A 23808-nucleotide genomic window follows, 5' to 3' on the forward strand; every position below is an offset into this window, starting at 1 on the left:
ACAGTGAGACATGAACACAGTTGGTGAGGATCTTTAATGTCGCATATTTGGTGCATATAAACTTTGAGTTTGCATTTAAAGATTTTCACTTTTGCAATTTAAGCATAAGATTGAATGCTATGGTAATTAAAGATGCAGTTGTCAGAAATGGCTGAAGTAGAAGTTATAATTAAATTATGCCTTCCACTAGAATTGAGCAAACACTGAGAGTTAAAATCTGTAACTTCATCAACTAGTTTTCTTCTAGATCTAGAATCTTAGAGATGATGATAACCCATTCTTTTCCAGTAAGTAAACAAGTATATTATAGAGAAAAAAAATACTGATACTGTGGTTTAGATTATTATTACAAAAAATCTGTATGTAATCAATTCCTTGATCATACTACTATACAAAAAAGCAGTAATAAACTAAATGCCAACCTAGGGAAAGAATTGTGTTCTTAGGATTAGAGTCTATTCTTAGGGAATAGTTTTATAATCATGAGATTAAGATTTCGTAAGGAATGAGATACTGCTTTTAAAGTTGATTTTATATATTGTCTGAATTTAGATTTTTTCTTCAGACTTGAGAATTTTGAGAATTGAAGTAATGCCAGATTTTTTTTTTATTAACGACATATAATGTATTATTGGTTTCAGAGGTACCAGTCTGTGATTCATTAGTCTTATATAATACCCAGAGTTTATTACATCACATGCCCTCCTTAATGTCCATCACCCAGCTACCCCATCCCTCCACCCACCTCCCCTCCAGCAACCCTCAGTTTGTTTCCTATGATTAAGAGTCTCTTACGGTTTCCTCTCTCTCTGGTTTCTCCCTCTCTGGTTTCATCTAGTTTTATTTTTTCCTCTCTTCCCCTATGATCCTCTGTTTTGTTTCTTTTCTTTTCTTTTTTTTTTTTTTTAAGATTTTATTTATTTATTTGACAGAGATCACAAGCAGACAGAGAGGCAGGCAGAGAGAGAGGAGGAAGCAGGCTCCCTGCTGAGCAGAGAGCCCGATGCGGGCCTCAATCCCAGGACCCTGAGATCATGACCTGAGCCGAAAGCAGCGGCTTAACCCACTGAGCCACCCAGGCGCCCCTCTGTTTTGTTTCTTAAATTCCACATATCAGTGACACCATATGATAATTGGCTTTCTCTAGATTGATTTATTTCACTTAGCATAATACCCTCTATTCCATCCATGTTGTTGCAAATGGCAAGATTTCATTTTTTGATAGCTGAGTAATATTCATACACACACACACACACACACACACCATATCTTCTTTATCCATTCATCTTTTGATGGACATCTGGGCTCTCTCCATAGTTTGACTATTGTGGACATTGCTGCTATAAACCTTGGGGTGCAGATGCCCCTTTGGATCACTACGTTTGTATCTTTGGGATAAATACCCAGAAGTGCAATTGCTGGGTTGTAGGGTAGCTCTATTTCCAACTTTTTGAGGAACCTCCATACTGTTTTCCACAGTGTAATGCTAGATACTTATGAATGATAGCATTATGCCTTTAAATTGTGAGGTGACAATCTACAATTTTTTTTTAAGTTGAAGGAAAAAGTAACAAATTCTACAGAATTGCAGCATCAATTAGATAAAACGAAGCAACAGCATCAAGAACAACAAGCTCTTCAGCAAAGCACTACAGCAAAACTTCGAGAAGCTCAGGTAAATATTAGTATGCGAAATATTAGCCTTTTAAACAGAAATTAATCAAATCATTATTCTTTTGTTATAAAACGAGATAAAGTGAAAAACTTGATTATGAAGGGCTTTGATAATTTTTAGTGTCTGGATGATCAGAAAATCTTTTCCTTTTAATTGTTATCTTGAAATTTTCTTTTTTCTTTTTTTTAAAGATTTTATTTATTTATTTGTTAGAAAGAGAGTGAAAGAAAGCACACAAGCCAGCAGAGAGGCAGGCAGAGGCAGAGAGCGAGGCAGGCTCTTTGCTGAGCAAGGAGCCCAATGAGGGACTCGATCCCAGGACCCTGAGATCATGACCTGAGCTGAAAGCAGAGGCTTCACCCACTGAGCCACCCAGGTGTCCCCTATGTTGAAATTTTCTATTTTAAAATTATCATAACTAGATAATAATAGTAGATAAAATAGTAGTAGTTAAAAGTAGACTTGTATAAAATATTTAAATTTTATTAAATTTCTTTACTAAATTCACCTATTTAAATAAAATATATATACAAAATAAATTATTTATTGCTTATTATTTTTAAAAGTATTTAAAAAACTTTAAAAATACAAATAAAATTTCCTAATTTAGCCCAGTTAAAAAGAATATTTTATGTTTACAGTAGACATTAATAATTTTTGGTCATTTCTTTTCCTACTATCTACCATGGTAGCTATCATGTGACCACTGGAATTATAGGTATAAAAAATATAAGTCGTTGGATTACATTTATACAGATTCTATAGTATAGCTTATAAGATTGAAAGGAGTAAAATTTTCGTTTTGTTACAGTGAGGGGAAGAGGGTGCCCAAGTGTTTGAAATGAATTTGAAATGAAATGAATTTGACTTTGACATTCATTTATTTCTTCAATCTTTGATTAATTCATTGAATATTATTGAGCACTATATGTCAGGCACTGTGGTAAGCACTGAAAATATAGAGATGAGTAAGACACAGTGCCTGCCTTCTAGAAAATGGCAAACTAATGATGTGCCCATAGAAACAATGTTGGAATTTAAAGGAGGCTGTTAAGTAATACATCTCTCTTACCCTTCTGAGTTTGGAGAATGGGGTGGGAGTTAGGTGGATAGAGATAAAAATATTGTACTCATTTACTTGTTTTTTCATTTATTCAGTCAACAAATGTGTTTTAATGTCTACTCTTAGCCAAGGAAGTGATTTTTGTGGCTGTGGCAGCAAATGAAATAGACAAAGCTCTCTGCTCTCATGGTTAAGTGCTATGGAGATGAAAAAGAATAGGGAGTAGGAAAGATTTGGGGGGGCTGGAGGTGGGACTGCAATATTAGATAGGATTGGCAGGGAAGGCCTCTTTGAGAAGATGAAAGACTCGACAGAAAGGAGAGTGTGAGGCATGTGGATATCAAAGAGTGCATCAGTACATTAAAAGGTCCTGAAGCAGGAACATGTCTAAGAAATAACAGGAAGCCAGTGGCTGGAGTGGTATGAGTGGTGAGAAGGGTAAGAGGGGCACAGAGTCATGGAGACCACAGAGAATGAGAACATGTCAAGCTTCATAGATCATTTAAGGATTTTACTTGTGAGTAATGTGAGAAATCATTGAAGGATTCTGAGCAAAGGAGTAACATGATCTGACTTAAAATTTTACAGGATTGCTCTGGCTGTTATATTGAGAGTATACTGTGGGGACACATGAGTATAAGCAAAGAAATTAGCTAAGACACTACTACGGTGATCCAGATAAGAAATGATACATGGCTTGGATCAGAGTGGAAAGCAGCGCAGGTAGTGAGAACTGGTTAGAGGCTATGTATGATAGCCTCTATCATATGTATGATAGACTATGATAGATTGATGTGGGGTGTATAGAGAGAAGTGGATGATTCCAAGAAGTTTGGCCTGGGTAGTTAGAAGGATGGAGGTCAAACAAGATGAAGACTGAGAGTCCTATTGGGCTTGGCAACATGGAGGTCGTTGATGACATTGATAAGAGCAACTTGGATAGAGAAGGAGGTATGGAAAGCCTGATGGAAAGGGCTCAAGAGAAAATTGGAAGAGAGAGTTTGATACGATAAATATAGATAACTCTAGGAGTTTTACTGTAAAGAGTAGCAAAGGAATAGAGCTATAAGACTGAGGTAAAGAATTTGACATGGGTCTGCAGCCAAATGTGCTTTCTTATGTGTATCCCAGAGTTAAATTTATTCATCCAGTCACAGCTGGAAATGAGTCATTCAATGTCTTAGAGGCAGGTTGTCTCTTAGCCTGAAGGTAGAGCAAGGGGCTAAGTTGAACATGCTTTAGTTCCTTATTCTAAACTTCCAGTTAGTTAAATTCTCATTCCCTGGGGAAGAAGAAGAAAAGGATGTTGAAGAGGCCAGTCAGTCTCTCCTTCAGAAACATGAAAAGTCCTTAAAACTCCTAAAAAGGAAGTGTAATCAGTGTCATTCTAGGTGTATATATGTATATAAAATTATTATGGCATCACAAAGGGCAATTATCTAACTCAGAGTTTGGAAAAGAGCAGTCATTAGAAACTTATTAAAAGCGATCATTTGAGTTCAAAGGGTATATAGATGTTTCTATGTTCGTGAAGATGATTAAAGTAAGTATATTCCAAGTAGAAATTAAAAGGACAAGGATACCGAAGCTGATATGAACTATACTATTAGGTTTTGCTGGAGCTTAAAGTGTAATTTAGAGTTTAGTTAGAGAAGAGGCCAGAGCATTAGACATGAGTTAAGTTTATAGAAGGTCTTGTGTGACATTTATAAGTAGGACTTAATAGTTGCAGGGAATGAGAGAGAAAGAGGATCTTGTCCAGATGGATAACACTGGGTACACAGTAGATGGAGGTGTCATCACATATGTGAGTCAGCATGAGACAAATGGACATTTCATCAGGCTGTATGATGAGTTCAGTTTTGGACATTGCTGAGGCACCTATAGGATATATTTATTTAGAGCTTAGAGGAGGAAACCAGGCTATATATATTAGCTGTGAGAAACATCACTATATATAGGGTAAATGCAATTACTGGAATAGATGTGATCAGCCAGGGAGGGAGTGTAGTGAGGAGAACAGATAACTGCTAACATAGGACTTCTAGGAAACACTAGCACTTAATGGCATAGAATGGAGGAAGAGCAGCCCAAAGAAAGAGAATAATCAAAGTAATTAAGGAGAACCTGCAGAGTAGAATCCAAAAGATTGGGGGGGAGTCAAAAGTGGGGAGTAATCAGTAACTTCAGATGTGGACATGTAGTAGGGATGCCAAGTATGATAAGTGAAAAATGTCCATTATATTAAACTGTAATTACATATTATAAATATATATTCTTAAGTATATTTTAAGGATAAATTAGTGACCTTATTAAACATAATTTCAATAAAATGATAGAGATGGCTGAGTTTTGATGAGTGAATGATGTGGGAGTTGGAAAAATAAATTTGAATTAATTTTTTTAAAAAGATCATTTATCTATCTATCTATCTGACAGAGATAGAGAGAGAGGCAGTGAGAGTAGGAACATAAGCAGGGGGAGAAGGAGAGGAAGAAGCAGGCTTCCTGCTGAGCAGGGAGCCTGACTCAGGCCAGGCTGATCCCAGGACCCTAGGATCATGACCTGAGCTAGAGGCAGACGCTTAACCACTGAGCCACCCAGATGCCCCTTGAATTACTTTTTTAGAATTTAAAAATGAATTGTATAAAGACTGGGCAGAGATGAGTGGGGCTTGTTCTGGGAATTGTTTTTGAAAACAAAAGATGCCTGAACATGTTTATAGTCTACGACAAAGGGACTGGTAGAAAGGGAATAATTGAGGATACTGAAGGAGAGGTTACAGAAATAATAAGTTACTGAAAAGCTATGAGATTAACAGATAAAATGGGTGGTGGTAAATTTGAACTTACCCTCCCTTGAAGAATATTCTTTGAAGGTTGAGGAAAGAAAGTATCTGTCTTTATAGATATGGGGTTGGAAAATCAAGGTGCATCATCCCAGAAGATTTGCCCTCCCCCCCCCTTTTTTTGGATAAAGTTGGAGATGGCAATAGTTGAATGAAAAGTAGACAGATATTATGAATTTGGAGAGAATACTGAAGCTTTTAAGTAGTTGTTGAGGCAAATATTTGAGGGTAAGAACCTTAATCAAGTGAAAGGATTGGTAAGATGCTTCTGAGTATGTGATGGATGTTGGGCTCTAGAACTCTGTAGTGGCAGTAGTCTATGAAGGTTTAGGATTTTGCTGTCACAGTGCTTAGAAATGTAGATGTGAAGTCAGCAGTTTGCAACATTGATCTAGGATTGGGCTTTTTTTTGGTAGTTCTGTTGGGAATTTGAAGGTGGAAGGAATAGTAGAATGTTGAATAGTTGAGAGAATTGTTAAGGTTAGTTCATATCTGTATATTAGGTTCAGGAAGAGAAATGAGGCATAAGCTATATATGCTAGAAGAAAATTGAGGTCAGTGTCTGTCTGGCATTGAAGAGTAGAAATGAGGTCATGAAATTGGAAGATGGTCAGGAAGTTGTGGTCATAGGGTCGTTGGACAGTTTTTATCATCTGGAACAATTTCAAGTGATTATAAGATCCTACATGTGAGTGATTGAATAAAATGAGTAAGGGTCCAGGAATTAAGATGATATGAATGTTGAGGCTGTGCTCTTAATTCTTTGTATATTTTGTATTTCCCAGAAAATTGGCAGAAATTGGGATTGAGAGAAAAACTAAGTCAGGTCTCAAGTATTCAGTGGATGATGTAGGGAATTATAGATGATAGCAAAACAGAATAGAGGATAGAATAAATGAATAACATACTCCCCAAAGCACCATGAAGCTTTTACATGATGGTGAGAGTTAGGGGGTGAAAAACCAGGAAGGAGTCAGCCTCCCTTGCTTACCCAGCAGAATGGTTCTTACATATCTGAGAGTGTTGAGGGGGAATCAGCATCTGTAAAGGGTGAACCAAATTTCACTTCTGACTTGGAAATAGAGTGACTATTCTGGAAAAAAGCTTAGTCCTGGAGCTGTGGTTCCAGAAGATGAGTGGGATGTGGAGAGAGGGGTCATTAGTGGCAGAAGTAGAGAATGAGATCAGATAGGTTAGGCTGCCTTTCATCATTTTGTGATTGAAACTTAAAGGAGAAACATGTTTGAAAGTGATCTCAAATAGTGCAGTATTGGAGCAAATTGTTGAGAGTGCCAGCTGGTTGCTGATTCGATCTGAGCCCAGTAGTGTGGGGGTATTGTAAGGTTTGCAGAGGGCCTGGTTAGGGCCTGGTTTAGGGAGAAGTTCTCTCAGGCTGTGTTAGAATGATGGAGGCAGAGCCAAAGGCTGTGTGTGGGTGAGATAGCTCCAGAATATTAATGGGCATTGTTCTGGATGTGGGCTAATGCACCCTGCTCTGTGTATCATTAGGCCCTTGGTAAAAGAAGAGGGATCCCTTGATGTGTATCAATAGAGGAGTCCTGTTGGAGTATTGAAGTGAACCTTCATGAGTATACGTGTGTTAGAGTGCAATCCTTTATTGTTCTGTTCATTCAACAAATATCTTAGAGAGCTTGGATACATCAATGAGTAAAACAGACAAAAATCCTTACATTTGTGGAGCGTGCATTCTAGTGAGGGGGCGGAGGGAAACTGATAAACATGAAAAATAGGTAATTAGTGTGTTAAAAGTTAAGTGCTATGGAAAGGGAAAAAAAAACATTCAGGAGAAGGAGTATTGGGAAAGGCTGCAATTTTATTTTATATTTTAATTTTTTAAAAGATTTTTTTATTTTACTAACAGAGAGAGTACTCATCAGTAGGAGGAGGGGTAGAGGGTGAAGGAAAGAGACAGACTCCCTGCTGAGGCAGATTATTAATGACAGGCTGAGTCTCATGACCCTGAGGTCTGGTCTCAGCCAGAATCAGGAGTCCAATGCTCAACCAGCTGAGCCACCCACATGCCCCTAAAGGCTGCAGTTTTAAATGTAATGGTTAGGGTAGGCATGATTGAGTAGGTGACATTTGAACAAACATTTGAAGGAGAGGAAATGAGCCATGTGACTTTGTGAGAAAGGTATTCCAGACAGAAAAAACAGTGCAAAGGCCTGGCGGTGGGTGTGCCTGGTATGATAAGGAATAAGGAGAGTCCCAAGAGTCTGCAGTGGATTGAAGAAGAAGAGGAGTAGTGGGCAGTGAGGTTCAAGTGTTAGAATAATAATGTGAATAATTGAAGGTTGTTTTTAGGAATTAAATTCTAATTTATTATCAATAATATAGGTTTATATTATTAAATATATAGTTCTAGTATTTAAATTTACCATGTTAAATGTAATAAGAAATTAAAAAAATGTAAGACTAAGAGTTTGAGTTGCAAAATGTATTATCAATCATTTTGTTTGAAGAATAACTTTTTAAGTTCTCTATCCTTAAGTTAGTAGTTTTCACTTCTTTACAGAATGATTTAGAACAAGTACTACGCCAAATTGGTGATAAGGACCAAAAGATCCAGAACCTTGAAGCCTTATTACAGAAAAGTAAAGAAAATATTTCCTTACTAGAAAAAGAAAGAGAAGATCTTTATGCAAAAATTCAGGCTGGTGAAGGAGAGACTGCTGTTCTTAACCAATTACAAGAAAAAAACCATACCTTACAGGAGCAAGTAAGCATGTCCAACGTATTCTATTTCTAAAACTGATTTTTATCTTTCTAAATCTTACTAAGTGCTTTGTTTAAATGACTCTTCGTTCTGGTTATTATTAGTACTTTTTAAATATTATGTTCTTTTGACAACTACCATCTCATTTACCTTAGAGATGGGTTGCTATTATAGTAAAAGTAAGTTAGCATAATTGGACAAAGAAATCACAGTTCTTGTCCCAGCACAAAATGTATTACCTGTGTGACCACAAATAAATCATTTTACTTTGTCAGCTCATTAGAAAAGTAGAGATGTTATTAATAATGCATTCTTGCTTCATGATATTTTGTGATATTTTGAAAAAAGAATGAGTATTTATAAACTGAGTATTTATAAACTGAACATATTTATTATAAAACATATTTATAAACTGAAAGTACTAATCAAGTTAGTTGTTACTATTTATTAGTTAATATGTGGGCTTACTAGTTACTTATATTTTGGTCATGATATGTCTTTGGAATACGGAGCTAATGATAATTTTGATAGTTGCTTATATAGAATTTATAGTTGCTTTTTTTGAAGAGAAGTCTAATAAGAGAGTTATAATTATGTAAATGAGAAAATGTTAAAATAAAATATCAATAGGTAATGCCACTTTACTAATTCTAATTTTAAAAGAATAAAAGTAAATCTATGTACTTTGCTTCCTATCATGTTGGAGTAACTGATATGTCTTTAGTCCTTTCACCATAAATGACTAGACCAGTAGAAAAAAATGTGTAAAACCACCGTTTTCAGATACTGTATAACAAGCAGTGCAGGGCTTTGATTCCTGAGAGAAGAGAAGCAAGGGAAGTGAACCTTTTGATCATTCCAGCTTTTGACTGGGAGACATCTTCCAGACTGCGGTGCAGGTTGGGGGAATCCAAGGAAAGCACAGTGGTTTCACTGAACTAAGGAGTGAGAAATTGAAGTTCAGAAAAGTTGAGGCACCTGATACTTGTGGGGCAGAATATCGGAGAGTGGGGAACAGTGGAGAGAAGCAGCCCCAGAAATCTGTATATGGGATCCACTTGAGCCTTTAGCTGACTGCTAAACTTTCCATTCTTGTGGTGGGGCTTCATGAGGCCAGGCAGTGAACAATCATTAGGAAGCTGCAAACGGAAAAATGGTCAGGGCTGGGAGATGTTCAAATCCAGGAAGAGAATAAAGAGGTGGTTCAATGCTTTGGGGACATTTAGTAGAAACCCTGGAAATGTCAGATCTTAGGATAAAGCTAAACTAGCCCTAGGGTAAAAGCTAGCGTATACCTGACCTAACAAAGCATAAAAAGAAGCCTCAAAATGATCCAGTTGGGTCACAGGTATGTTAACTAAACATTTCTGAAAGAAGACAACAAAATAAAGACTTATTATCATAAATATAAAAAATTACTAGACATTCAAAGAAGAAGACATATATGACTCTTAAATATGCTTATTACTATAAAGGAAAAACTATAATAATGGAAATAGAAGTGAAAATGATAAAGAATTAAATGGAACTTCATATGTTTATTAGTTTCATATATAAATATAAATATATACACATACATATGTGGGCTTAATAAATTAACCAAGTAGAAAGTGCAGTAGTGAACATTAAGACAAGGCAATTGAAACTGTCCAAAATGAACCACAGAGGGAAAAGAAGTCTGGGCTGAAAAAACCCTTCAAAAGACCAAAAACCAAAAAACTCTGCTTTAGTGACTATGGAACAGTATCATGTAATCTAGCATACATGTAATTGATGTGAAAGGGTGGGGAGGAGAAAATAGTTATTGAAATAATGGCTGAAACAAGTTTCAGATTGATTAAAAACATGAATCCATATATTCAGAAACCTCAGTGAGCTCTAAGCAAGGTACACCAAAGAAACATCAAATGAATTGGATTTCATCTAAATTGAAATGTTTGCTTTTCAAAAGGTGTTATTACAAAAATAAGAGCTGAGGCACAGACTGGGAGAAAATATTTGCAGTACATATACCTGACAATTCAGAAATATTCAGAATATATAAGGAACTCTTATTACTTAGACCAGTGATTGTCTGGGGCTAGAGATGAGTGGAGGGTACAGACTGCAAAGAGGCATGAGTAAAGCTTTTGGGGTAATTGAAATGTTCTCCATCTGATTATGGCAGTAGTTAAATGAGTGTGTAATTGATCAAATCTCAAGCTGTGCAATTAAATTGGGTGAATTTTATTTCATGTAAATTATAGCTCAGTAGAGATGGTTTTAAAAATAATAGGAATCTGAATTGTTGTTTTCTTATAGTTTTGAGAAATTGCTTATTTTTGGAAAGATGTGAATAAATTTTCTTGAAGAAAATATGAGATAACCTATCATAGAGCACTTTAATATTCTCATGGGCCTTACGTTTTTTTTTAAGCTCTTATTATATCATTTGTGATCTTCATAATTAGAGTCTTGCTTGTATGATAGGTAACTCAACTCACAGAGAAGCTGAAGAATCAGTCAGAAAGCCATAAACAAGCCCAGGAGAATTTGCATGACCAAGTGCAAGAGCAGAAGGCACATCTTAGAGCTGCACAAGACCGTGTTCTTTCTTTAGAAACTAGTGTCAGTGAATTGACTAGTCAATTAAATGAGAGCAAGGAGAAGGTTTCCCAGCTTGACATACAGGTAATATTGAATTATTCAATTTAATGTGAGTTTGTCTGAATAAAATACCTATTTTAGACCATCAAATGTTAATAAATTGTTTCTTTCTCCTTGTGTCTCTCTTTCTGTCTCCCCCTGTCCCCCACTACTCTCTCCCTCTCTCTGCCTTGTTTATTAATGGAAAAATGGTGGGAATAGGAATTAAATAAAGGTTGTATCTAGACAGTTTATTGAGCTTTCATGTTTGCCTTTTTTTTTCTTTATCTCTTCTGGCAAACCCTACCTTCTGAAACCGCTAGATTTTTTTGCTTTTCTTTTTTTCTATGAAATCCTTGTTGTTTCTAAGTTCAAAGTCATTTGATATTATACCATTAGATTTCTATGTTAAATACTTTTTGACTTTGATTTTTTAGATTTTACTTTAAAGGTTTGATTTAAAAAAATACTTTTATATATGTAGCGTTATATATTTTTAGTATACATTCTTTCAGAGGCCAATATAGATGCCTGTTCAATGAATTAATGATGGGATGGTAATTAAAACAGATTTCTTTTTCCATTCTCATTGTTGGTTTCTTATCCTATACTATAGAAAGAAAGTAATCAAAATATTTCTAAACCTTAATTTTCTTTATTTTAGGAAAATAATTCTATTGAAAATAAGCAATATAGAATAGTATAACAGGCTTAGTTATTAACTTGGAGGAAGAGGATACACATTTCTTCATATTCAAAATATAATTATTTGTTATATGAGTTATATGATAACCCAATATTTGGATGTCTAATATGAGAGAGGGAGAAGTATTTTGGTGTCATGTAGGGCCATATATATCATCATGTATATCATGATAAACTTCATCATTTATCCAAACATTATTAGGAGTTTTTTCTCCTACACGTTCCTGTTTGGGGGATAATAATATACTTACTTTTCAATGTCTTAATCCTTATGTTTTTTGCCGAAGGACTTAATTTTAAAAATAATTTAGTGACAAAAGCCATGTATGTTCAAGCACTGGGAAATCGAGAACTAACTACAAATTAAATGACTGGTCGATTTTGCTACAGATTAAAGCGAAAACTGAATTACTGCTATCAGCAGAAGCAGCAAAAACTGCTCAGAGAGCAGATCTTCAGAATCATTTGGACACAGCCCAAAATGCATTACAAGATAAACAGCAGGTGAGGGAACCTGATGCAGTTTCATTCAATAACCTAATGTTTTGGTAGATGAATTAATTGCAAACATGTATAAAAATGATACTCAGTTTTATTAATGTCATGATTAACTTGCTTATTCCCTTTGATTTCTTCCTGAATTCAGAACCTATAAAAAAAATGATCAACAGTATGTTAGCAAATGTTGAGGTTCATTAAGAATCAGTTGTAAATTAAGACAGTAACAGAATATGACCTTATCGAGGTATGATGTGTGTGTTGTAACACTGGAAGTTTTGGAGATAGTGTAGAAGAATAAGCCACCTTTATACGTTGCTGGTGATTGTATATGTTAGTTTAACCTTTTAATGGTCATAGGGAAAGCTGTTTGGCAACATATTTCAAGAACTCTGGGATTCATTTTTTAACTCACTTTTAGTTCTTTATCCTAAGGGAATAATCATAGTTTTTAGAATGCTATTTGCATTTCTGTTAATAAAAATGCAAAAAAGTTTAGTAGCAATCTAAGAATCTAAAATAGGACATTTGGCTAAAAAGTGGTCTAGATTAAACAAAATGGAAATTTATGCAAATACAATATTTTAGAAAATAATACCACGATTTGATGATGCATTGTTATGTTAAAGATTATAATAAAACAGTATGTAAAGTGAGGTTCTCTTCCAATTTTAAAAGTACAAATCAAAAGATTGGTATACACAGAAAAGATTAAAAGGAAACTTATCAAAACATTATTAGTGGTTATTTGTGGGTGGTGGATTTACTAGTAATTTGTATTTTGTTCTTTCAGTGCTTTTAGAATCTACAAATGAACAAGTTCATAGATGTGGTCACTGTTTTTAAATGTTATTTTTTGAAATGGCATCTTGAACGTTGAAAACAATTATAATATAAAAGTGTTATTTTATAATTGGCCTATTTAATATTCTGTTGTATCTTTTGGCTCCTAAAATAACTCTTCTAGAAAAAGTTATTGAGCGATTATGCATATAAACTTAGTATCTCATGCTGTGTACAGTCTCAGTTCAGGTCCTTTGTACTGGTAAATATAACCTCTGATTCATCATTAGACTTCTTTCTAGTCTTACTACAATAGTTTCTTAAATAAAATTAGAATTTTCAATTTTACTTTGATGAAACATTTAGGCATACAATAAAGTAAACTTTACAAAGTTTTCTTCAATTGTACTTTTCTTACAGGAGTTAAATAAGATCACTACTCAGTTGGATCAGGTCACTGCAAAGTTGCAGGATAAGCAAGAACATTGCAGTCAGCTGGAAAGTCACCTTAAAGAATATAAGGAGAAACACCTCTCTTTAGAACAAAAAAATGAAGAATTAGAAGGTCAAATTAAGGTTAGTATAAAAGATACTGAATTAACCTATATTTTCTGCTATAGTAATGGAAACTGATAACATAGAAGGAATGGAGGATCTTAAGTTTGCAAACAAGGGTGAAGTTGTCGTATAAAACATGAAATTACATATAATTTTTCAGGTCTTAATTTTGAATTCCATCTTTAATTTTATTTCTTCATTAATGGGTGGCTTTTACAAATAGCAGTTTTAACATGTATAGTGGTTTCCTTTGTAAGGTGTAACTATTTCAAAGAAACAATGAACCAGGAATCTACTCTGTAATTATAAGGAACTTATCATTCTGTTGTTGTTGTTATGAAGCGTCTTGCGTTCCATCATTCTCATCTCCTTACTTCCTTATTCCAATATATATACATATGACAGACTTCTTCCTTCTTTAAACTTTACATTTATACCCTTTGCATTTTGTTTTTAGTTTGATAATAAGTTTATTTTATGGTAAATTTCTTCTTACTTTAACACAATTCCAAGTGAAAATGTTGATTTACTAAAGGGGTTAAATGACTAGACCTATCAGAAGAGGATTTGACGTGAGTCCTTTGTCCTTTAAATGGGATCTACTATCAATTAAACAAATATTTCTCAAATTTATGTTTGTGTGTGTGTGTGTGTGTGTGTATTATGCTATACCTTCACAATCAGATGAAACACTTCTGTAGACCTATTGAATATATATGTGTATATCAACACCAATACAACATGGAAGATTGTTGTATGTATACAAATCTGTTTATGGGTTTCTTTTTCTTTTTTTTTATGGCCAGTGATAATAATAATGACAAATTACTTTTTGTAATGTTTGAAAAGAACAGAGAGACCATCTTATTGAAAAGCATCTAATGAGGATTCTCTTTGATATCTTTTACAAACAGTTACTTATAACAAGTAGTGTCTCTTGTGATTATCAGATCTTTAACATTTGGTAATTATTTTAGGAAGTATTTCATGTGTTTTATTTAGTTATTTGTTACAGAATATCCAGTGTAAGTGTTGAATAAGAGCCACAGTACCTAGATTGGTTTATAAAATACTTAGGGTACAAAATTATTACAACTATATAAGAAAATGTATTGCTCATTGATACTTAAACTTTACACTCAACAGCTTGATTTTGTAAATTTGTAAAAGTATACACAGTTATATGTATGATATGTATGTGTATGAGACAGAAACTATGCAATAAAGAACAAGAATCTTTAAACCAAGAATTCAATTGACTTTATATTTAGGGTCAACAAATGTAACAAGAAGGATGACATGATAACTCCATTTTAGTTTTGAATGAATATTTACAATTATATCAGTGTTGTTCACTGCTATAAAGGATAATATATTTTAAGTAGACCCACATGTGAACCTGTTATCTTGTCTTTTCACACTTGAGTTAAAACTTTTTTTCAAGTAATAGACATAATTATTTTAACTTTATTCTCTCTTTTAGAGTTAATTTTTAAAGGTAGATACTTAGTGACTGCCTGTCATTTATAAAGTCTGTGGTAGTTCCTTTGAAAGATTCCAAAATAAATAGTTCCTTTATTCAGTAATGGCTTCAGAATGGAAAATGTTTTTTATTATAACATAAATATTTTATGGTTATTGTTGTGTGTTATGTCAACACCAATTTAAGTATAAACAAAAATGTTATATTTAATAATAGATGGATAATTATTGACATTAAAATGGTTACTCTATCATATTTCTTCCATAGAAACTAGAAGTGGATACTCTTGAAGTTAAAGGAAGCAAGGAACAAGCTTTGCAGGATCTACAACTGCAAAGACAGCTGAATACAGATTTAGAGCTTAGAGCCACAGAATTGAGTAAACAACTTGAAATGGAGAAAGAAATGTAAGCTAAACTACTTTAAGGGAGGGATTATAAATTATTAAAATATTATGCTTTCAATTTTGCTATTGCAGGGCTTAAAGATTTATTTTATGTTTATGTTGATTCTATAAACTCTGTTTATATCAATGAATGAAAAATAAAGCCATCATAATAGGGTTAAATTTAGCTTCACTAGAAAGGACTGAAAATCTGGGTCATCCGGTCTCTTGTCAACAGTAGTATGGTACTCATTTATCTGAGTGAAAGCAATTGTTTTGAGTTATTCATTGATTTGAATAAATAAATGTAAAAGTAACAAATAGAGGAGTATTTCTAATATCAGCCAAGAAGCAAATGGGCTTCTACGTTGAGAGACTATATCAAGTAGGGAATGTATACTTTCTTATAAGAAATGATCTGTTTTAGCTTTGTGATGTATCGTAACATATTAATGAGCACAAGGGAAACCCTAGAATCAGTGTACCTTTTTAAAAATTATTGAAGTAAAATTTGTATACCATTAAATGCACAGATCTTACATGTACAATTTGAGTTTTAGTAAGTATATACTCTGTGTAATAAAATGCACCCCCTTCCCCCACAACATTTTTATTACCCGTGGAGTTTTCTCAGGTGTCCTAGTCAATACCTTGTAGACAAGACAGTTCCAATTTCAGTCTCCATAGATTGCTGTTATGTGTTTTTGAAATTAAATTATGCAGTATGTTCTTTTTTATAACTGCCTTTTTTTCACTTAACATACTATTTTTTAAATTCATCCATGTAGTTGAATAAATATTCTTCCACTGAATGAATATATTCCAATTTGTTTATCTTTTTTGGGTGGTATTTTTTTGGTTGTTTGCAGTTTTTGCCTGTTAAGAGTAAAGATGCTATCAGTATTCTTAAATAAGCATTTTTGTGAAAGTTCAGGGTGTTGGTGGGGCAGATATATGTTTAACTGTACGAAAAACTGCCAAACCTTTTCCCAAAATGGCTGTACCATTTTCTTGTAAAAATTTTATTTACTTATTTGACAGACAGAGATCGCAAGTAGGCAGAGAGGCAGGCAGAGAGAGAGGAAGGGAAGCATTTTCATAGTTACTCATCCTCTTCGTATTTTGCCAGGTTTCTGCAGATGGTAATTACATGTCGTAGTCCAGTAAAATCAGTTTAGTATGACAATTTTTAACAGATGGAATAAATTACCTTGAGGAAGATTGTCTTTTCCCATTTGTACTAAGTGCTTAATGGGCCTATTTATGATAGCTCTGAGTATAAGGGTGAATTAGTTTAGAAGATATTAGGATCTAAAAGATGAATTGATAGAAGAAATTTCGAATGTCCTTAGTGGCAGAGTGGGTATCTGCCTCCAGTCATACCTCATATATTCATAAAAGTGCTGAGATGGGGCATCTTTTGTTCACTTCTAAGGTAGAATTAGTCTCTTTCTTAGCTTGTTCTTGATGTTGATGCTTCCATTGGGTCTTACCATAAAATCTGCAGTGGACACATAACTCACCAGAATTTTGATGGAAAAAATCAGTTCCATTCCATTTATCTGGATTTTTTCAAGGGAGGGGTTGTGACCAGTCACATTTCAGTAGACTTTACCTTTAAATGCCAAATAGACCTCTCCGACTGAGTTGACAGACTTGATCTGTGTCAAGGGTATGAAGGTTTTTTGACTCTCAGTAATAAAGATGGAAACTGAGAGCCTGGAGAGGTACCCCTCAGGGAAATGAAATAAAATTCGTCAGATTGATGATAATTAAGTTGTTTGACACCTTTGTGATTTTGCCCTTGTTTGGGAGTGATGAGAAAATTTCTTGGTGTTTTCACATATAGTGAAGTAAGTCCTGATACTTTGAATTTGAGGGTGTAGAGGTGCATTATATACCTTAAATGGTGTTCCTTCCCACTGTTAACATCATAGTTTGGGGAGCATGTATAATCTCTTATATCACCCACTGAGTAATTTGTCTCTTTTGGAACCCAATCGTCAGTCCATGAAGATCAACTCTGAGCTGGTTCTTGTTCTTCTTCCCAAGGCCCCTGTGGGCACAAAGGTTCTTTCCATTTCTAATGGGTTCAAAGTAAATGGGCCCATTTCTACTCCATGTTCTAATCTCATGGTTCAGAACTCATGCAGAGGCAATGATATTGAAGTAGGAAAACCTTTTAATACCAAAGTCTTTTTTTGCCTATATACTTTATGGAAACATTTTAATGTAATATCTTGCATTTCTACTGTACCAACTATGAAAAAAGGGCTGGGTAAACACATCTAGCGTTTCACTAAACCTTACCCCTGATTCCAGGTCTCAGCCCAAAAAACAGGGCAAGGTTTCCCCTTTTTCAAGGCCCTCTTACATCTGTGCTTCCAGCGCTCCTTCCAGCTCTCATCTTACAATGTATTTTCATTACCAGAATATCCTTTGTGATCTTTTTCTTTGATACAAGGAGTATTTCTTTATTTCTTTGTTTATAAATTTATTTTATTTTTTTTTAGAGATTTTATTTATTTATTTGACAGAGAGAGATCACAAATAGACAGAGAGGGAGACAGAGAGAGAGGGGGAAGCAGGCTCCCTGTTGAGCACAGAGCCCAATGTGGGGCTCGATCCCAGGACCCTGGGACCATGACCTGAGCCGAAGGCAGAGGCTTTAACCCACTGAGCCACTCAGGCACCCCTCTTTATTTATACATTTATTTTAAAGATTTGTTTTATTTTATTTATTCGAGAGAGAGAGAGCATGAGAGGGGAGAGGTCAGAGGGAGAAGCAGACTCCCTGCTGAGCAGGGAGCCGGATGTGGGACTTGATCCCAGGACTCCAAGATGATGACCCGAGGTAAAGGCAGTTGCTTGATCAACTGAGCCACCCAGGAGCCCGATACATGGAGTATTTAGAAGTATGTTGTTTACTTTCCAGATATTTGGAGCTTTTCTAGATAGTTGTTACTAACTTTTAATTTAATTCCATTGTGAACAGAGAACATGCTCTGTAAAATTTGGACTTTTAAAACTGTCTTATTTAGGGGCGCCTGGGTGGCTCAGTGGTTTAGGCCTCTGCCTTCGGCTTGGGTCATGATCTCAGGGTCCTGGGATCGAGCCCCACATTGGGCTCTCTGCTCAGTGGGGAGCCTGCTTCCCCCCTCACTCTCTGCCTGCCTCTCTGCCTACTTGTGATCTCTCTCTGTCTGTCAAATAAATAAATAAATAAAAATTAAAAAAAAAAACTGCCTTATTTATTGCCCAGTGTATGGTTTACCTTGGTTAATTTTTCCATGTGCACATAGGTATATTCTCTGTTGGTAAGTGTTCTAAGTTTTAGTTAGTCAAGGTGGTTGATAGTGTTTTAAAAAATAGGGTTTTTTGTTGTTGTTTGTTTGAATATGGTTGATACACAATGTTACTTTAGTTTCAGCTGTACAAAAAAGTGATTCAAGACCTCTATATTTTCTTCTATGCTCACCATAATGGTAGTTACCATCTGTCACCAGACAACTCTATTAAAATACGATTGAGTAGGTTTCTTATTCTATACTTTTTGTTCTCTTGATATATTCACTCCAGATAATGTTTAACCTTCTATATCCTTGCCTTCCCCCGACCTTTGGTTGTTTTCTCAATTTTGAGAAAAAGGTGTTGTTTCCAACTATGATTGAAGGTTTATTTATTACTTCCTTTAGTGCCCTTTTTAAAATTAAAGTTTTACGTGACAATGAAAGACTTTATTTCTGTTTTTCCTTCTTTCACATAATCTTATGATTTTATAATAATTATTTATGGGAAAGTTAAGTATCATAGAGATATATATCAAGTCCTAATTTTAGGGTTGCTTGATAGGAATTGTAGCTATATGAAAAAGATAATGACCTTTCTATTTAGACCTTTGAAAATCAGTGAGGTACAGTATCCTATGAATGCACTTTTCAAGCCACTTACAGAATGTATAAAAGTAAATTTCTGGGACTAAAAGTTGAAAAATTTCCAAATTTATATATAATTCTGGTATTGTATATATACCCAACTTCAAATATGTGGCTAGTACATCTTTTAGCAACCTCTCTTTAATATATTATTAAATTTATACTATTATAAAGTACATCAGAAATAGTATGCACTCAAGAAATGTTACTTTGCATCTGGTTTTATTTTCACTTTAAAAATGGTTGATCTTTAATATGTGGGATTTTTTGGTGCATAATTTCACTTTGTCAAAACAGTAAAAGTTTTTAACTTTCTTAAAGCTGTATTTTCATTTCTTTATTCTTGTATTCTTGTATTCTTCATTTCTTTATTCATTTAGGTGTAGAAAACTTACATTTAAGGCACAAATGATAACAAGTCTTTTGTATAATCTGCTAGGGTCTAGAATTAAAATAAATCTTTTGTCTTTCTTTCTGTTTGAAGTGCAATATTTCTTTTTTTACTTTATTTTTTCCTACATTAATTATTTTAAAGTTTAATATCTAGAAAATACATAATGAGTTTTATGTTTTCAAGGTAAGCGGCAAAGTGCTCTGTATGCATGGGGGCTAACACAATGAATAGGTTCTTTAAGGTACATGGAAAACCTTTTCTGGCTGTTGTAGACTTGAGGGTCAGATATATGTACAGTTTGGGGGGACATCCATTGCAATAGATGAGACTGGATTTGACTTAAAGAAAATTATCTTTATCTGTCAGATGATCAGATCAGATTTAAGGTGTTTTCAGTTGTGTTGTTTTATGACATTAAATTATTATTTTTACTTCTGAGCTACACAAGAAAGTTTTAAAACTCAATTATTAATTTAAAATAATAATTATTAATTTTTAATGCTAAATTAGGAACTGTAAATTATGCATTAATTTAAAAATTTGTTTCTTATATATTTAGAGTATCCAGTATGAAGTTGGATCTTCAGAAAAAATCTGAAGCCCTTGAAAATATTAAACAAACGCTTACTAAGCAAGAGGAAGAAAAAAAAATCCTTAAACAAGAAATTGAAAATTTAAGTCAGGATACAAAGATGCAGCACAAGGAATTAAATAACAAAATTCAAACAGCAGCAGCAGAATTACAAAAAGTGAAGATGGAGAAAGAAACTCTAATGACAGAGCTTTCTGCAACAAAAGAGAATCTATCAAAAGTTTCTGATTCTTTGAAGAACTCCAAAAGTGAATTTGAAAAGGAAAATCAGAAAGGAAAAGCTGCTATATTAGATTTGGTTAGTTGTTTATGTTTACTTAGGTAGAAGTAATTTTTATCTAAAATGTACTGGTTTTTCTGCTTAACCCACTGTTGACTTTTTATCCCACATTTAAATGATTTCAAGTAATTCTTTTGAGAAAAGGAATTGGGATTTCTTAACCTGAGAAAAAGATATTGGTGTTTGTGTGTAAAATTTCCAGAGGCCAAGGAAACTTTTAGTTGAATATACAGTTTTTGTCTATTGTTGGTATGATGTTGGGTTTGGGAGAGAGTGCTGCCTCAAGACATTTTCATAGAGAATGTAGCTGCTGGTTCAAGCATTATTCTCTTGCCTGAAAAAAAAAAAAAAAAACAGAAAAAATCAGAGGATCTTGATGACTTTTAATTCTGGTATTATAAACTTTCCAAGTTGTTCTAAATGTTCTACAACTCTAGATAATGTCATGTCTTCAGAGTTACCATAAAACATTTTTAAACTATATGAAATAAAAGTCACACAGTTTCAGAAAATGCTAAATGGGGGATGTATTCTCAGAGATATTTTAACCCATAGGATGCCTGGGTGGCTTAGTTGGTTAAGCATCTGATTCCTGTTTTTGGCTCAGGTCATGATCTCAAGGTCCTGGAATCAAGCCCTGTGTCTGGCTCAGTGTGGAGTCTGCTTGAGTTTCTCTCCCTCTGCCCTTCCCCTGCTCATGCATACTCTTTCTCTCTCTCTCTCTCATATAAATAAATAAATCTGAAAAAAAGAAAGAAAGAAAGAAAGAAAGATTTTAATCCAGAATAACATCTCTAACAGCCTGTAGCAATATGAAGGTCAGTGAAAATGTTCAGTAGCACAAAAAATATATAATATTAGCATGTTACTTTTATGTTCCTTTCTGTTTGGAGAAAACATCTCCTATCTGTACATTTTCCCTCTTAAGTTGTGATTATTCTTTATTTATAAGAATTTAAATATATTTATATATGGTATATATAAATATATATGTAGTACAAATCATATATATATAATATGTGATTATTCTTTATTGTTTTATTTATTGTTTAATACATTTTACAAAAATTTCCTTTTTTCCATTTTCTTGACGATTGTCATTCTGCTTTTACGAGCTTTTTTAAAAAAGTAGCTCCACGCCCAACAGGGGCTCAAACTCAGGACCCTGAGATCAGGAGTCGCAGTCTCTGCCAACTGAACCAGCCAGGCGCCTCTTTTGTTATTCTACTTTTAAAATGGCATGACAAGTTAATTAATTGTAATTAATTGTGTGACCTAAAAATGTGGTTTCCAAAGTGTTCTCCTGCTGGTTGATGATAGAAGCTTTTAACCTTTTTCCATCTGTCTACCTTTATTGCTCTAATCTTTGGTTGTTTTATAACTCAAATGGATGATTCTATCCCATGCTAACCCATCAGTGATTCTAGTGTATTTCCATGTGTGGATCTTACTAAGCATATAAACCAAACTTCTTAAACTTACTACAGATATCTTCTGTATAATGTAGTTTTTATATTTTTTAGGAAAAAACTTGCAAAGAATTAAAGCATCAGCTTCAAGTACAGATGGAGAATGCACTTAAAGAACAGAGTGAACTGAAAAAGTCACTCGAAAAAGAGAAGCAGGTAAGATTTTTTTTTCTGTAATGTAAAATATGTGAAGAATAATAAGGTCTGTATTTTCAAAATTTCACACTGGAGGAGGTTTATGTCTCTGTAATGTGATGGATCACAAAAAAATAGGAGGTTTATGTCTCTGTAATGTGATGGATCACAAAAAAATAGTTTAAAATTGTCATTTATATTCTACCTGCTGCTAAAAAGATTTAAACTAGCTTATAATAAAAGACCCAAAATAAAGGATTACAATTAATAAAGTTAATTGGGCTAATTTACTATAGAGTTATAACTAGATAATTTAGATTAAGGAACATTATTATGATTGAGAAAAATACCTTGATAGGCTTTCCATAGAAATAATATATTTTTTTTCCAATTTATTTATTTTCAGAAAAACAGTATTCATTATTTTTTCACCACACCCAGTGCTCCATGCAATCCGTGCCCTCTATAATACCCACCACCTGGTACCCCAACCTCCCACCCCCCTGCCACTTCAAACCCCTCAGATTGTTTTTCAGAGTCCATAGTCTCTCATGGTTCACCTCCATAGAAATAATATTTTAACAGCCCTTTATTTCATGGACATGTATATTTAATGGAATGTTAACGTTGCATAACAACAGATTTTCTGTGGTTAATGCTTTTATTACTCTCCATCTAAAATAAACAAGCAAATGAGTAAATAAATGGGTATAATATATAGTTGTTATTCTCTGAAGACCTACCTCTAACAGTCCAGGCATGTAGTGTTTCTATAGAGATCTGATTTGATAAAGCAACAAAATCTAGTCTTGGGAAGTCCTTAATGTGACTGTAGTCTGGTTGTTGCTTGAAAGGAGACCACTTGTGTTTTAGATGCCAGTCATTAAGTGGCAAAATTATGGGCTTAGTGCTCGAGCTCTGAATCCATTGTCCAGATTTATATCCTGACTGTGCTATTTGCTAGGTATGCTGTCTTGCCTTGTTATAGGCAGATTACTTAATCTCTCCATGCTCCCATTTCCTCAGCAGTAAAATGGGGCTAATAAGAGAATCTATGCTGTAGGATTATGTTAGGAGAAAATTGGGTTAATATATTGTTTGGAACCATTATAACAGAATAAAATAAATGCTCAGATGTTAGCTGTCATTTTATCATTGGTTATCATATTATAATCATCATCATTGTTTTACTGCCTGACTCCTGTTTTACATAAAAGTTGGAGATATGCTGAAGCAACCATATGTAGTAGTGAAACTTTTCAGAAGTAACTTTGAATATGGTCAACTGCTCAAGTTAGGTTCATAATGAAATATGCATAAAACATGAAAACATGACTTTGGCTGGAAGGACTGGAGATCATTGTAGTTCACGTTGGCCACAGAAGAACCTCAGTGTGACTTCTATATTTTGAGCAGAAATATATCGTAGTAGATTATAAAAACATGGTAGTAGCACAACATACCCCAGATCTCTAAACGAGGAAACTATTGCATGGGATAGTTTAATGTCATCAGACAGATCCTAAACATATTTGCCAAAAATGATTTTAGTTCTGTCAGAGTAAATATGGAGCTATTTTTTTCTGATTAACCATGGCCAGTGGGCTAAGTTAGTATTTTGAGACTATTCTTTTTTTTTTTTT

General features: G+C 34.1%; 1 protein-coding gene across 3 annotated transcripts in view; it reads left to right on the top strand.

Moving 5' to 3' along the window:
* Positions 1-23808, top strand: part of EEA1 (early endosome antigen 1) — a 119420-nt gene that overhangs the window by 71687 nt on the left and 23925 nt on the right. For all 3 annotated transcript variants that reach the window (XM_044228845.1, XM_044228846.1, XM_044228847.1), the window contains 8 exons: positions 1556-1675; positions 8123-8326; positions 10793-10993; positions 12044-12157; positions 13355-13510; positions 15243-15382; positions 20249-20579; positions 22085-22186. In XM_044228845.1, coding sequence (XP_044084780.1) covers positions 1556-1675; positions 8123-8326; positions 10793-10993; positions 12044-12157; positions 13355-13510; positions 15243-15382; positions 20249-20579; positions 22085-22186 — 1368 coding nt within the window. The remainder of the gene's footprint in view (positions 1-1555; positions 1676-8122; positions 8327-10792; positions 10994-12043; positions 12158-13354; positions 13511-15242; positions 15383-20248; positions 20580-22084; positions 22187-23808) is intronic.

The sequence above is a fragment of the Neovison vison genome, chromosome 12 (assembly GCF_020171115.1).
Source record: "Neovison vison isolate M4711 chromosome 12, ASM_NN_V1, whole genome shotgun sequence".
Lineage (NCBI taxonomy): Eukaryota > Metazoa > Chordata > Mammalia > Carnivora > Mustelidae > Neogale > Neogale vison.